Source organism: Pseudorasbora parva, chromosome 2, assembly GCF_024679245.1.
Source record: "Pseudorasbora parva isolate DD20220531a chromosome 2, ASM2467924v1, whole genome shotgun sequence".
Classification (NCBI taxonomy): Eukaryota; Metazoa; Chordata; class Actinopteri; order Cypriniformes; family Gobionidae; genus Pseudorasbora; species Pseudorasbora parva.
Window position 1 is genome coordinate 20774526 of NC_090173.1, and position 13926 is coordinate 20788451.

General features: G+C 38.9%; 1 protein-coding gene across 2 annotated transcripts; it reads right to left on the bottom strand.

Annotated features, from left to right (window-relative positions):
* Positions 1-1623: 1623 nt before the first annotated feature.
* Positions 1624-13756, bottom strand: st13 (ST13 Hsp70 interacting protein). Of its 2 annotated transcripts, none has more exons than XM_067459475.1 (13): positions 13598-13756; positions 13136-13287; positions 12834-12885; positions 11829-11913; positions 8981-9054; positions 7490-7556; positions 7292-7376; positions 7093-7203; positions 6885-6987; positions 4015-4131; positions 3884-3941; positions 3571-3662; positions 1624-2597 (listed from the first exon to the last, which is right to left on the bottom strand). In XM_067459475.1, exons 2-13 carry the CDS (start codon positions 13243-13245, stop codon positions 2466-2468), a joined length of 1086 nt encoding a protein of 361 aa, XP_067315576.1. In that variant the 5' UTR covers positions 13246-13287; positions 13598-13756; the 3' UTR covers positions 1624-2465. The 2 variants fall into 2 exon arrangements, with proteins under 2 accessions (XP_067315576.1, XP_067315584.1); XM_067459483.1 differs by lacking the exon at positions 13598-13756 and adding an exon at positions 13374-13491.
* Between the last annotated feature and the right edge of the window lie 170 nt (positions 13757-13926).

Consider the following 13926-nt stretch of genomic DNA (forward strand, 5'->3'; position numbering starts at 1 on the left):
ATATTTCTATAATGCAGTTGCATCCTATTCAACACATAACTATTATTCAATGATATTTTTATGCTGTTATTTACACGATGGCTTAATGTAAGAGAACTTCTCTAAAGAGAAATTTATGTGGATAGAATTCTCAATTATTAGTTCTGGTCTAAAAAACATGAAAGTAGGTTTTAAATAAGTGCACAAGTGCCCAATATTAATATAATTTTGTATATACACTCACATAAAGGATTATTGGGAACACCTGTTCAATTTCTCATTAATGCAATTATCTAATCAACCAATCCCATGGCGGTTGCTTCAATGCATTTAGGGGTGTGGTCCTGGTCTAGACAATCTCCTGAACTCCAAACTGAATGTCAGAATGGGAAAGAAAGGTGATTTAAGCAATTTTTAGCGTGGCATGGTTATTGATGCCAGACGGGCCGGTCTGAGTATTTCACAATCTGCTCAGTTATTGGGATTTTCACACACAACCATTTCTAGGGTTTACAAAGAATGGTGAGAAAAGGGAGAAACCACCAGTATGCAGCAGTCCCGTGGGCGAAAATGCACAGAGGAGAATGGGCCGACAGAAGCTGACAGAAGAGCAACTTTGACTGAAATAACCACTCATTACAACTGAGGTATGCAGCAAAGCATTTGTGAAGCCACAACACACACAACCTTGAGGCGGATGGAGAACAACTGCAAAAGACCCCACCGGGTACCACTCATCTAGATTATAAACAGGAAAAAGGCTGCAATTTGCACAATCTCACCAAAATTGGATAGTTGAAAGACTGGAAAAATGTTGCCTGGTTTCGATTTCCGTTGAGACATTCAGATGGTAGAGTCAGAATTTGGAGTAAACAAAATGAGAACATTGATCCATCATGCCTTGTTACCACTGTTTTGAAGACCAAAATGTTGGTCTTGGTGGTGTATGTTTTCTTGGCACACTTTAGGCCCTTTTACATGATTTTATATATATATATATATATATATATATATATATATATATATATATATATATATATATATATATATAATGTATGTACACAACTAGACACTAAAGGCCCATTTACACCAAGGACTATAAAGATATAGATCTAAAAATGATCCAAATTTTAAAGAATAGCTGAGTCCACATCACAACTATAAGGATAACGGCACAGAGAAGCCTAACAATGGAATCACTCTTGGGAATATTTTTCCAGCTGATGAACAATGACGATCAGAATCCGTTCTGCTTTAAAAGGCTTGATCATTTAATGCAACAGAAGATAAAACTGCAGTGTGCAATTATAATAAACAGAATGATATTCTGTGTTGGTGTATAGTATAATAGTTACATAGTATATAGTATAATAGTTTTTGTTCTTGGTGTATTGGCCTTAATGCAGGGATTCCTAAGCCACACGTGTCTTCACGTGTCTTGTGCAATAAAACATTTGGCTTATAAATATGCCTATATTTTACATTGTACACTGAGCGAATGCAATTTCACTCAGTCTGTCATCATTTTATCATGTAGCTTCAAACTGGTATGACTTTCTTAAATAAATTAGCCCATCGTTTTCTTTTATATTAAAACATTTATATTAAGACAACAAAAGTTTCATGGCAATAAATAAACACATCTTACATTTGCAACAACCAAAATGTTTATTGATTTAAATCATCATGAAATTCACATGATGGAAAGGTGAAAATGTCACAATAAGGAAGTTGTTTGAAATTACATTTTTTGGGGGGATTGATGAGAGACAGAAAGCAATGCCAGGTTACACTTGAGGGTGAGAAGAATTAATGAAAAAAACAAACTTAAGAACAAAATACAATCAAAAAGAGAACACCTGTGAAATTTAAACAAAGTGATTGATTGCTCTGGACAGGAAATGTGTATTCATATGTATTAATATAGTCTAGACCCCCAAAAATATATGAAACCAGATCTCCAGTCCGTCATATAAGACCACAAACAAACCATCTACCAAACTGAATGAGTAAAGGTGATGAGAAGACTAAATCCCTGGAATGGTTGGCTGCTGAATGGACATATTTGTTAAATCCAGTTTGTCTATGCAGCAACTGTCAGCTAGAATAGCCTTTCAAATCCAGAATCCGTGACGATCTGGAGACCAGGATCATAAGTGCTGAATATTTTAGCCTCAGTGAAGCGCACAAAATAGTTTGTCCCCAACAAAACGTTTCAAGAATAAACCCAATTCATAAAGTTCATGCTTTCCTCAAGCAAATCCCGCCCCCCACCCCCAAAAAGCACCCCCATCTCTCTGATTGTGTTCCAAAACTCTTTCATAGTTTCTTCTGCTTTCCTCAGCACAGTCCAGACTTGTTTAAAATCAGTAACTCTAGTTCAATGGCTTCTAAGTTAAGTACTGTCTGTAATTTATGGCAATAAACCCAGTGAGAAAAAGCAAAAGCAGAGTATTGGAACTGGACATAAACTCTTTAGGCCCTTTTTAGGGCTGCTGGCCGCCAAACTTGGAGCTGAGTTTGTTGATCAGGACCATGATCTTGGGGTTGCCCTGGTACTTGGCGATATTGGCGGGGTTCTGCGCCACATCCTGGAACGCTGCCATCACCTCTGGGTCCTGGAAAATGAGAATGCATTAACAATTTACCCAGTAGATATTACTCTCTGTCAGATAGTGAAGAAGTGATCATCACAAAAATATTAAGCTACTAACGGTTTTCAACATTGATAATGAGAAATGTTTCTCCAGCAACAAATCATCATATTTTAATGATTTCTGTAGGATCATGGGACACTGAAGACTAGTAATAATGCTAAAAATTCAGATTTGACCAAATTATTGGAAAGAACGGACTCAAAAAAACTCAAACCATCTTTGCGAGCAGGTGTCTCTCTACATAGAGCAATATCTAGACATAAAAAAAATGTACAATCAAAATTTCCATGACTACAATGATTTATTGATTAAAGGGTTAGTTCACCTAAAAATGAAAATTCTGTCATTATTTCTTCACCCTCATGTCGTTCGACACCCGTAAGACCTCCGTTCATCTTCAGAACACAAATGAAGATATTAGTGTTGAAATCCGATGGCTCAGAAAGGCCTTCATTGACACCAATGTCATTTCCTCTCTTAAGACCCATAAAGGCACTGAAGACTTCGTTACAAAGCCCATGTTTCGGATTCATGATTCGGATCGCGTGTCAAACTGCTGAAATCACGTGACATTGGTGATCCGAATCATGAATCGATACACTGGCTTTGTATCGACGTCTTTAAAGCCTTTTATGGGTCTTGAGAGAAGAAAAGATAGAAGATATTTCAACAGAAATATCTTAAACAGTGTTCTGAAGATGAACGGAGGTCTTACGGCTGTTGAACGACATGAGGGTGAAGAAATAATGACAGCATTTAAATTTTTTGGCTGAACTAAGCCTTTAAGATCCAGGTCTGAAACTTTTTCAATACCCTGATAATTCCAGGTTTTGTGGGACAAGTGATTAACTAGGAAACATAAAGGTTGTCAACTCCTGCTGTAGTGCATGCAATTGTTAAACCTCAGTGTCCTGCAGTGTGTGGTTCCTTTTACCTGCATGGCCATGAGGACCTCAGGGTCATTAAATAGCTCATTTAGGCCAGGCATTCCAAACGGAGGAGCTCCACCTGGGAAACCAGCACCTCCTGAAGGATCAGAACAAAGGTCAGCGATACACAGATCTTTACATGACGTGACAGAACCGTTCAGTGCATACGAGGTGAGAGATGTGCTGAATTCGGCTTTACATATTACCTTAATCTGTTATGTCAACATAAATCCCTTTTCATTTATTTTAGTAGTGCACTTCTCTGAATAAAACATCGTTTATTATATACACAGATAGTTTAAATGGAGGATACCATACCTGGGAATCCTGGGAACCCTCCATGTGCCCCTCCAGCTTGTTGTCTGGCTTCCTCTTCCTGCACACACAGATGCACATTAACGGACTAACTCTGCAGGAAGTGGCTTGATGGAAATCAGTTCATGTCTTACCCTCTGTGCTTTTTCATGCTCCTCCCTCGCTTTTTTCACTCGTTCTTGCCGCGTTCTGATCTCCCGTTCCTCTCGCTTGCGTTCATATTTGCGCCTGTGCTCAATGATTTTGTTGGCCTGTGAGGGAGCGGTAGGATCAAATGAGACACATTAAAGTGTTATCATTTTTGCCAGTAAGATTTTCTTAAAGAAAAAATATACACCGTATTTTATAAATAATATAAACAACCGTAATAGGCTTTAAAGTTGATTTTTGGGTGAACTTACCCTTTAAATAAAATCTTAAAACTAAAACAAAGATAGAATTTTTTTTATTCTGGGGCTGGACACAAGCTTCCATAGCTTCCCACTAGGGGAGCTATATATATATATATATATATATATATATATATATATATATATATACACACACACATATACAGTGCCTTGCGAAAGTATTCGGCCCCCCTTTGAACTTTGCGACCTTTTGCCACATTTCAGGCTTCAAACATGATATAAAACTGTTATTTTTTGTGAAGGATCAACAACAAGTGGGACACAATCATGAAGTGGAACGAAATTTATTGGATATTTTAAACTTTTTTTAACAAATCAAAAACTGAAAAATTGGGCGTGCAAAATTATTCGGCCCCCTTAAGTTAATACTTTGTAGCGCCACCTTTTGCTGCGATTACAGCTGTAAGTCGCTTGGGGTATGTCTCTATCAGTTTTGCACATCGAGAGACTGAAATTTTTGCCCATTCCTCCTTGCAGAACAGCTGGAGCTCAGTGAGGTTGGATGGAGAGCGTTTGTGAACAGCAGTTTTCAGTTCTTTCCACAGATTCTCGATTGGATTCAGGTCTGGACTTTGACTTGGCCATTCTAACACCTGGATGTGTTTATTTTTGAACCATTCCATTGTAGATTTTGCTTTATGTTTTGGATCATTGTCTTGTTGGAAGACAAATCTCCATCCCAGTCTCAGGTCTTTTGCAGACTCCATCAGGTTTTCTTTCAGAATGATCCTGTATTTGGCTCCATCCATCTTCCCATCAATTTGAACCATCTTCCCTGTCCCTGCTAAAGAAAAGCAGGCCCAAACCATGATGCTCCCCATGTTTGACAGTGGGGATGGTGTGTTCAGGGTGATGAGCGGTGTTGCTACTACACCAAACATAACGTTTTGCATTGTTGCCAAAAAGTTCAATTTTGGTAGTTCAATGTTAATAGAACGGAAGGTCCTTGTATGGGCCGTACGGGCTCTTCTCCCGGTAGGGTGCGCGCGCGCGGAGCGAGAGAGGAAATGCACGCCCGTAAACACTCTCTCAGGTGCAGATCCAGTCGTCGTTATAGTTCGCGCCGCGCTCCACTTTATTCCTATGGGTGACGTCGAGCGACTTCAACGCTTCAGCACAGCATTCCGGGAAGGCAGCACTGCATTTGAACCGATTTGAACGCAGAAATGACGGGAAGTTTCACAACATCGCTTCAGTCGCGTCTCAAAGTGGAGTTCCACACCACTGCTGTCAGGACTTCACCAAATCATACCAAAGAAGTGTGTTTTTGACGGAGCGGTCTCAGCGATAAAGGTTCGGTCCTGCTTTGGAAGCAGCTGGTGAGTAAACCTGCTTCAAATGTCTCTGCTATTGGCTACCGTCAAATGAGTAAACATCAGTAAACGACACAATCGTGTGCTTCTTCATTCAAATGCGCTAACGGTTACTCCATTGCTGTTCTCGGTATAACGTTACACTAGTCTGACGTGCAAAACTGCTTTGCTTGCTACTGCTAAGGTTTAGTCACATACAATAGTTCATAAACCGAATCATGTCCTCATAAACTGCGAGTAAAGACACACAATTGTTGACAGGCCACTAAATACAGTACATACCACAGAGACGGACGTCCTGATGTTGCCGTTTCACCTGTTCAATTTATTTCAGCCTCAGATTTGATTCTGGATCATGATCTGTATTAGCTGAGATAGCGATGGGTTTCTCCTTGCTTGAGGACGTCACCGCTTTATTCGCGATCGTCATTCTTTAGCTCCGCCCACAAGATACGCCTCCAGGTGCTCGTTTTTTTCCGGAAAGACTCGGTACAGCCTATATTTCTTTTATAAATATAATAAAACTAAAGACTTTTCGGAGATATGAAGGATGCAATACTACTCTATAGGTACTCAAGATTGACATGAGATTGACTGAAACTGAGTGTTTCACCCCCCCTTTAAGAAATGGCTTTCTTCTTGCCACTCTTCCATAAAGGCCAGATTTGTGCAGTATACGACTGAAGGTTGTCCTATGGACAGAGTCTCCGACCTCAGCTGTAGATCTCTGCTGCTCATCCAGAGTGATTATGGGCCTCTTGGTTGCATCTCTGATCAGTCTTCTCCTTGTATGAGCTGAAAGTTTAGAGGGACGGCCAGGTCTTGGTAGATTTGCAGTAATCTGATACTCCTTCCATTTCAATATTATCGCTTGCACAGTGCTCATTGGGGTGTTTAAAGCTTGGGAAATCTTTTTGCATCCAAATCCGGCTTTAAACTTCCCCACAACAGTATCTCTGACCTGCCTGGTGTGTTCCTTGTTCTTCATGATGCTCTCTGCGCTTTAAACAGACCTCTGAGACTGTCACAGTGCAGGTGCATTTATACAGAGACTTGATTACACACAGGTGGATTCTGTTTATCATCATTAGTCATTTAGGTCAACATTGGATCATTCAGAGATCCTCACTGAACTTCTGGAGAGAGTTTGCTGCCCTGAAAGTAAAGGGGCCGAATAATTTTGCTTGAAATAAAAGGGTTAGAGGATTTTATGGATGGCAGTTAACATGACTGTTCTCCTTCTTTGTGGAAGGGTCATAAACCAGAGTTTTGCACAGATACCTTTGGTTGAACTTCTTTCAGCATGGCACTGGCCTCGTCATCATAATCCAGCTTACAGGCCATCGCAAGGTCCCGGGCAGATTCCTCCCAATGGCCAAGTAACCTGTGAGAATGAGAGATCTTCATCAGCAGGAAAACACTGAGCACAACACAAGTGAAGTGGCAAACCAGAAATGACGTCTCTTGAAAATGTACTGCAGTCTGTTACCTGTGTGCCTTCCCCCTCCATTTATAAGGCTGGGCTGAGTCTGGGTTGATGTCGATGGCTCTGTCACAGTCTCTGATGGCAGCGTTGGGTTTCTGCATCTTCACATAAACACTGAATGACACAAACCGATACAAGCAATCAGCACCGCAGCCAATCAGAAAATGGGTCAGTAAAAACCATAGCAAAGATTAGTTGATACCTGGCTCTTTTGGCATACAAAATAGCCAATTTTGGATTGAGTTGGATGGCCTCCGTGAAGAGATCTAGAGCTTTCTGTAGGTCACCTGAAAAGTTGGCATGCTTTGTTGAACCCCATGATTTTATCATTATTACCACAACAAAAAGGAAATGTAAACTATGTTTACATCATTGCAATTACAAGCAAGAGGCAGCTCACCGTCTCCCAACATTGTGATGGCTTCCATCTTCTTCTCATTGGCCTGGTCCATCATCTCATCTGTGATCTGAGATTAAAGGAAGCAGTTCCATCATCCTGTTTGCATAATTTCCCTTTATACTGTTTATGCTCAAGCAGCAACATTACACACTAACTAAAGTTAAAAAAGTCAAATCGCATGCAATCATCCCTTTAACAAACTTTGATCACAAGCAGATCCAGTAAATCAGTCATTTAAGACTATTTTTGAAAGCGCAATCTAACACAAAAGTTAGACATCAATGGTTGTCTACAATGACCAATATTTACAATATCACTCTTTAAACAGATTTGAAATTGATTTTAATAGATCACATCTGGTCAGATTATAATGTTATTCAAGGCTTGGTCAACCCTCCCCCTTTTCTACTTTTTATTTGTCCCGTTTTGAGCTACATAATCCTTAAGACTTCTATCTAAAACACCTTCTTTGCACCTGAAATGAGTAACTGTGGTTTCCTGTGCTGCTTACTACTACTACATCATGACTAGAAAACCGTGACTCAAATATCTGAACACTAAACAGGAATTGTTGAGGTGTAAATGTGAGCGGTCATGTGTTCATATCTGTCTGAACTCAAAACACTGCATGTCAGACCATCAGGTCTTTTGTCTGATTTAGTAACCTAAAATGGCTGAATTTGCAGCAGCTTTTATTAAACATTTTTCTAATATTTGTTGTATTTTTCAAATTAGAAACTCACCAATAATAAGTATGTACTTATGTAGTTAATATTAGAAACGGTAAGAGTACAATTACACTGCTGACAAAACAATTGTGATAGACAGATGCGTGTACAATTGAACTGATTATTAAATATAAAAATGTACATAAAATTTATACATTAATTTTATTTTTATACATACATTTTTTTATCAAATAAAATGTTTTATACATAATATAAAAACATTTAATGTTTATGTTAGTAAATGGACTGCATTTATATAGCACTTTTAACAGACCCTATGGCCATCCAAAGCGCTTTACATATTGCCTCACATTCACCCATTCACACACCAACGGCAGTGTCAGCCATGCAAGGCGCCATCCAGCTCGTTGGGAGCAGCTGGGGTTGGGTGTCTTGCTCATGGACACCTCGGTCAGGTGGAACCGGGAATCGAACCACCCACCTTCTGGTTTGTAGCCAACCTACATGACCCACTGAACCACTGCCGCCCCTAGTCTATTTTTGTGATATTGATTTTGACATTTTAACAGCATGCATGAAAAACAAAAAAACAAGCAGCCACAAATAATTTAGTGATAGCTTAAATTTGCATTTTGCAAGATTGCAAAATCATAAAGGGACTGGCTTTGAGTTTGGCACATTGCTGTATGCTATCATACTACAAATAACTCATCTCAAAGGAGAATGTAAATTTAGATTTTTTCATGATATAAGCTCTTTATTGCTACAAATAAAATGCCCATTGTGTATCCACTGCATTTACCTCCAGGTTCTCGTAATCGCCCATCTCCTGAGGATCATCTGTGTCAGGTTCAACCACTCCTTCATTGTCGATTTCTAAAGAAATAAATGCAAGTTCACGTTCACATAAATGTAAGAATCAAAAATAAACATTTGTTACAAAATAAGAGCATTTCTTCAATCATTTAACCATAAAAAAGTAATTAAATATACACATCATAAAAATGTTTAGAGATTCAGCAAAGAAGCATTAAATTGATTAAAATTAGCACTAAAGACATTTATAATGTTACAAAATATTTCAATTTAATGCTGTTCTTTTCAACAGATGTCAATGATGTAAATCTCAAAGAGATTTAAACAGTTACTAAACAAAACATCAGTGACTACTGCGACTAACATGCCCCAGAGTCCTGTGCGGGTCCACACCGCCCCACAGTAATAATAACTATATTTTGTCATATATGTATATCGTTATCGTTAAAGGGTTAGTTCACCCAAAAATGAAATTGATGTCATTAACTCCTCACCCTAATGAAGTTCAACACTCGTAAGACCTCCGTTCATCTTCAGACACAGTTTAAGATATTTTATATTTAGTCCGAGAGCTTTTCTGTTCCTTCAATGTGAGTGTATGCACACTATACTGTCCATGTCCATAACGGGAATAAAAACCTCATCAAAGTAGTCCATATGGGACATCAGTTAGTTCATTGGAATCTCTTAAAGCATCGAAAATACATTTTGGTCCAAAAATAACAAAAACTACGAATTTATTCAGTGTTTGTATTCAATCCTCAAATAAAGATTAGAACGGTTATGAATCAGCGGATTGATTCATGATTCGGATCGCCAATGTCACGTGATTTTAACAGTTTGGCATTTTGACACAAGAGCCAAATCATGAATCATTACGCTGATTCATAACCGTTCAAAACTTTATAAATTATATTTAATAAAGTCGTTATTGTTATGTTTTTTCGATGCTTCAAGAGATTCTAATGAACTAACTGATGTCCCATATGGACTACTTTGATGATGTTTTTATTCCCTTTCTGGACATGGACAGTATAGTGTGCATACACTTTAGATACGCTCTCGGAATAAATATAAAATATCTTAAACTGTGTTCTGAAGATGAACGGAGGTCTTACGGGGTGTGGAACGACATTAGGGAGAGTCATTAATGACATACATTTCATTTTTGGGAGAACTAACCCTTTAAATAAAACTAATCATACTGTGATGTAAGATTTTGGTCTTATCGTCCACCCATAGCAACACTAATTTATTTCCGTACCCAACTTGGTATCCACGTATCCACCAAACGTATCCACTTTTGGCAGTTTAACAACAGAAAAAACGGTTGTCGTGCCAGGCACATGGTCCAAAAGTGTTGTACCTAGTCTCTTAATGAGTCATGGGTGTGTTTTAGGAGTAAAGTGCAATAAACCAATCAGTGTGTCATCTCACATTCCCTTTAAAAGCCAGTTGCGCTTGCACCGTGGCGGATTCGCTATTTACATGGAAAAATTTGAGCGGAAAGACTAAACTCTATTCCAGAGACGAATCCTTTTATTTTTAATATTTAAAAATGTTTGATTGCTGCTTCACATCTCTCTGTATTTAATAAGCAGTGAGCGCGCGTTGCATAAGGTGCTATTTAAATAACACAAAAAATACTATGCTATTGACTTTAGACCAGTTTTTTGTTGGTCAATGGCTTAGTCGTTTTTAGTTGCCTCAAAATAGCAACATGCCATCAATGCGCCAGAACATACCTCGTTTTCAGACCAGGACGCCCATGTATGAACAGATGGGTGTGAGTGCATTTGCTGTGGTGCAGGACGTAAAAATGATAACTGCGTTGGACTGAAACTAGCAAAAAAAAAACACTTGCGTCACGCCTGGCGTCCTATTGCGCCGATAGGGCCCTATGAATTAAGGCATTTACACCCAACATTGTAATAATTCAATTTGAAGAAAAAAAATTATTTGAAAATATGTGGTGTTACGGTCATATAACAGGCTATCAGGGATATTTTAGCGGATTCCTTCTGCATTTAAATGCAGTTGTCTCTCTTGAAACTCTGCAGTGTAGCCTATATGTGGTCGTTGATCCTCTTAGCAACATGAAAGATGAAACTTTTATTCAAATTGCGAATAGATTATCAGGAAAAGCAAGCAAAAAGCGCTCCTTTAATGACTGAAGCTGTCAATCACTTCAGTTGCAGCGTGCAAACGCTGTGCTCAGCGTGGTAATTAGAAACCTTTGATGTTCTTTAGACTGCAGAGGGTGAACACAAATAAGCATGGGACCGTTTGAAAACAGTTGCCTATCAGTGGGTACCGAATTGAGTCTAAATAATCTTGGCTATTGGACCCTCAGTCTGCCCGTGGCTATTGATCCCCGAACCGCAACGCAAATGACCATGTAAATATTATTCCACCCGTTACATCAAATGTTAGCGGTTCATCCGTCGGGTTCCCGTCCGTGTCTGGCAGGACAGCTTCTTTACCTTCAGAAGTTTAGCTATAACATTACTCAAAAAATGTCAGTCTCTATTTAAAGTCTTCATGATACTGCAATAATGACTTTGATGTGGCTTTAAAGGTTAATTTTGGAGCCTGGATATCAACTTCACATCACTCTATTGGCATCCTTTTCATTGTCTACTAATTGCCCTAAGTCTGAATATCAAAAAGCCAGGCTGACTGAGTAAGAAGTCATGAGAAGGGTGACATCCACAATAACTGGAAAAGGTTTAGAGCTATTACCAAGCCATAATAAAGGCCAGAGCGAAGGCATATCAAGATGGCATACGAGGAGCAAACAAAAGATATTAAAGGAGATATTGGAGTCAACATACCCACTTCACTCTCTTCGGTCTCAGATGCCGGAGCAGGTTCGTGTTCTGGAGCTGCTTTGGGAGCCCCGTCACATGGACAGCTTCCCTACAAGCACATACAAACGCAGATAATGATAATCTTTTAGTAAAAATCACTTTAGTAAAAACAGCCCCGCCACAGTAACAGCACAGCTTGGAATAATCTAAACCAATGATAACATTACATATGATGATTTCTTGTTCTAAATTTGTTCCCTGCAGTATGAAGTATATACCATAAAAGTGCACCAAATTACTTTGTTTATACTTTGCATCTATTAGTCATCATCCAAAACTGATCTTGATTTTGGACTTTATACCAACACATTTCCTGTTCTACGGTCATACAACAGGCTATCAGGGATATTTTAGCGGATTCACTCTGTATTTAAATGCGGTTCTCTCTCCTGAAACTCTGCAGTGTAGCATATACATCAAGGGTGTCCAATCCTGCTCCTGGAGTGCCGCTGTCCTGCTGAGTTTAGCTCCAACCCCAATTAAACATGCCTGAAACAGCTAATCACGGTTTTATTTGGCATAGAAACTTCCAGACAGGTGTATTGAGGCAAATTGGAGCTAAACTCTGCAGGACAGCGGCCCTCCTAGACACCCCAGCTATACATGATCATCCTCTTAGCAACATGAAAGATAATACTTTTAATCAAATTGCAAATATATTATATATACAGAAAGTATAGTCTGGTTTACTATTTTTATGGGGACTCCCTATGGACATGATGGTTTTTTTACTTTACAAACTGTATATTGTATCCCCTTACACTGACCCTACTCATTACACAAACCTTTCTGCATTTTTACATAAAAAAACCCTCAAACTGTATGGTTTATAAGCTTGTTTCCTCATGGGGACCTCAATTTAAGACCCCACTAGGATAAAAAAAAAACATGCGTACACATACATATAAATATGTGTTTTTATTTAATGGTGAGTAATAATGCCTTTGAATTATTGATTCCTTTTCCTACCTTGCAGGATGAGCTGTCATTCTTTGTCGGTATTGGTACGTTTGCTCCCATTCTATAATAAAAAAATGAACATACTTGAATTTAACAGTTGTCATACAGGCATGCTCTGTGGCTCCATTGAAAAGGAATGAAGCTGGAACTTTCTGTTAAAAAAATGCAGGATGTGGGTGTGACTGCTCACATAAGCACTAAACTTCGGCATTATTACACAATGTATTTCGTATTTTAACTTTACTATAACATATGGAATCTATGCTAAATATACAAATCTATATAACAACTCGGATCCATAAGCCACTGACCCCTGCAGCCAGGTCTTAAAGAAGCCCATCTCGGGTTGATGCAGTATGGATGGATTCTCTTTGCACAGCTGCACAAAGGCCTTTAACTCCGACACTTTCCGTGAGTCCATATTCCACAACAGGAATCCGACTCAAGCAGAGAAAACAATGTGCTGGAAAACAAGGAAGCGTGTATAATTATTCCCGTCGTATGACGTGTCCGATCAACACCCGAGATTAATAAATTATGCATAGTTACCACTACAGCCAAAAAACGCAAAGAAGAACTGTCTAATGCAACAGTGCAGTAAATAACCAGTAATTAATGGTGCACGGGATTAACGCACGCGCTGCATAGAAGCTTCTGGAAATTATGCGCGAGGAAGCGGGATTTGTTAAATAAGCATGGTATTTTAATCATTCCTTTATGCAACGGTCTCAATTAACGTTAATTGTAAAATGAATAAACCATTAATGCAGTACCTGAAAGAGCAAAGTCCCTAAAACGCGCTTCCCAGACAGCGATTTGAGGGTCGCGAGATTGAACTCGCTCTGCACGCGCGAGTCAGTGAACGCGAGACTGTGAATTTGGCGCAGGCGAGAATTAAACCCTACGACAAAACCAAAACAACAAGGGGTCCTTCTGGCATTGCGTTCATTTTTGAAGAAAATATTTTTGTCTTTACATTCTTTGTTGCCACATTTATAACGAACATTTTATTACAACAACTGCTTGTATTGTTTGGTTTCCATAAATCTACATTTGGGGAGAGTAAACTGTGTATTATTTTTTATTTATGAAATTAAATTAC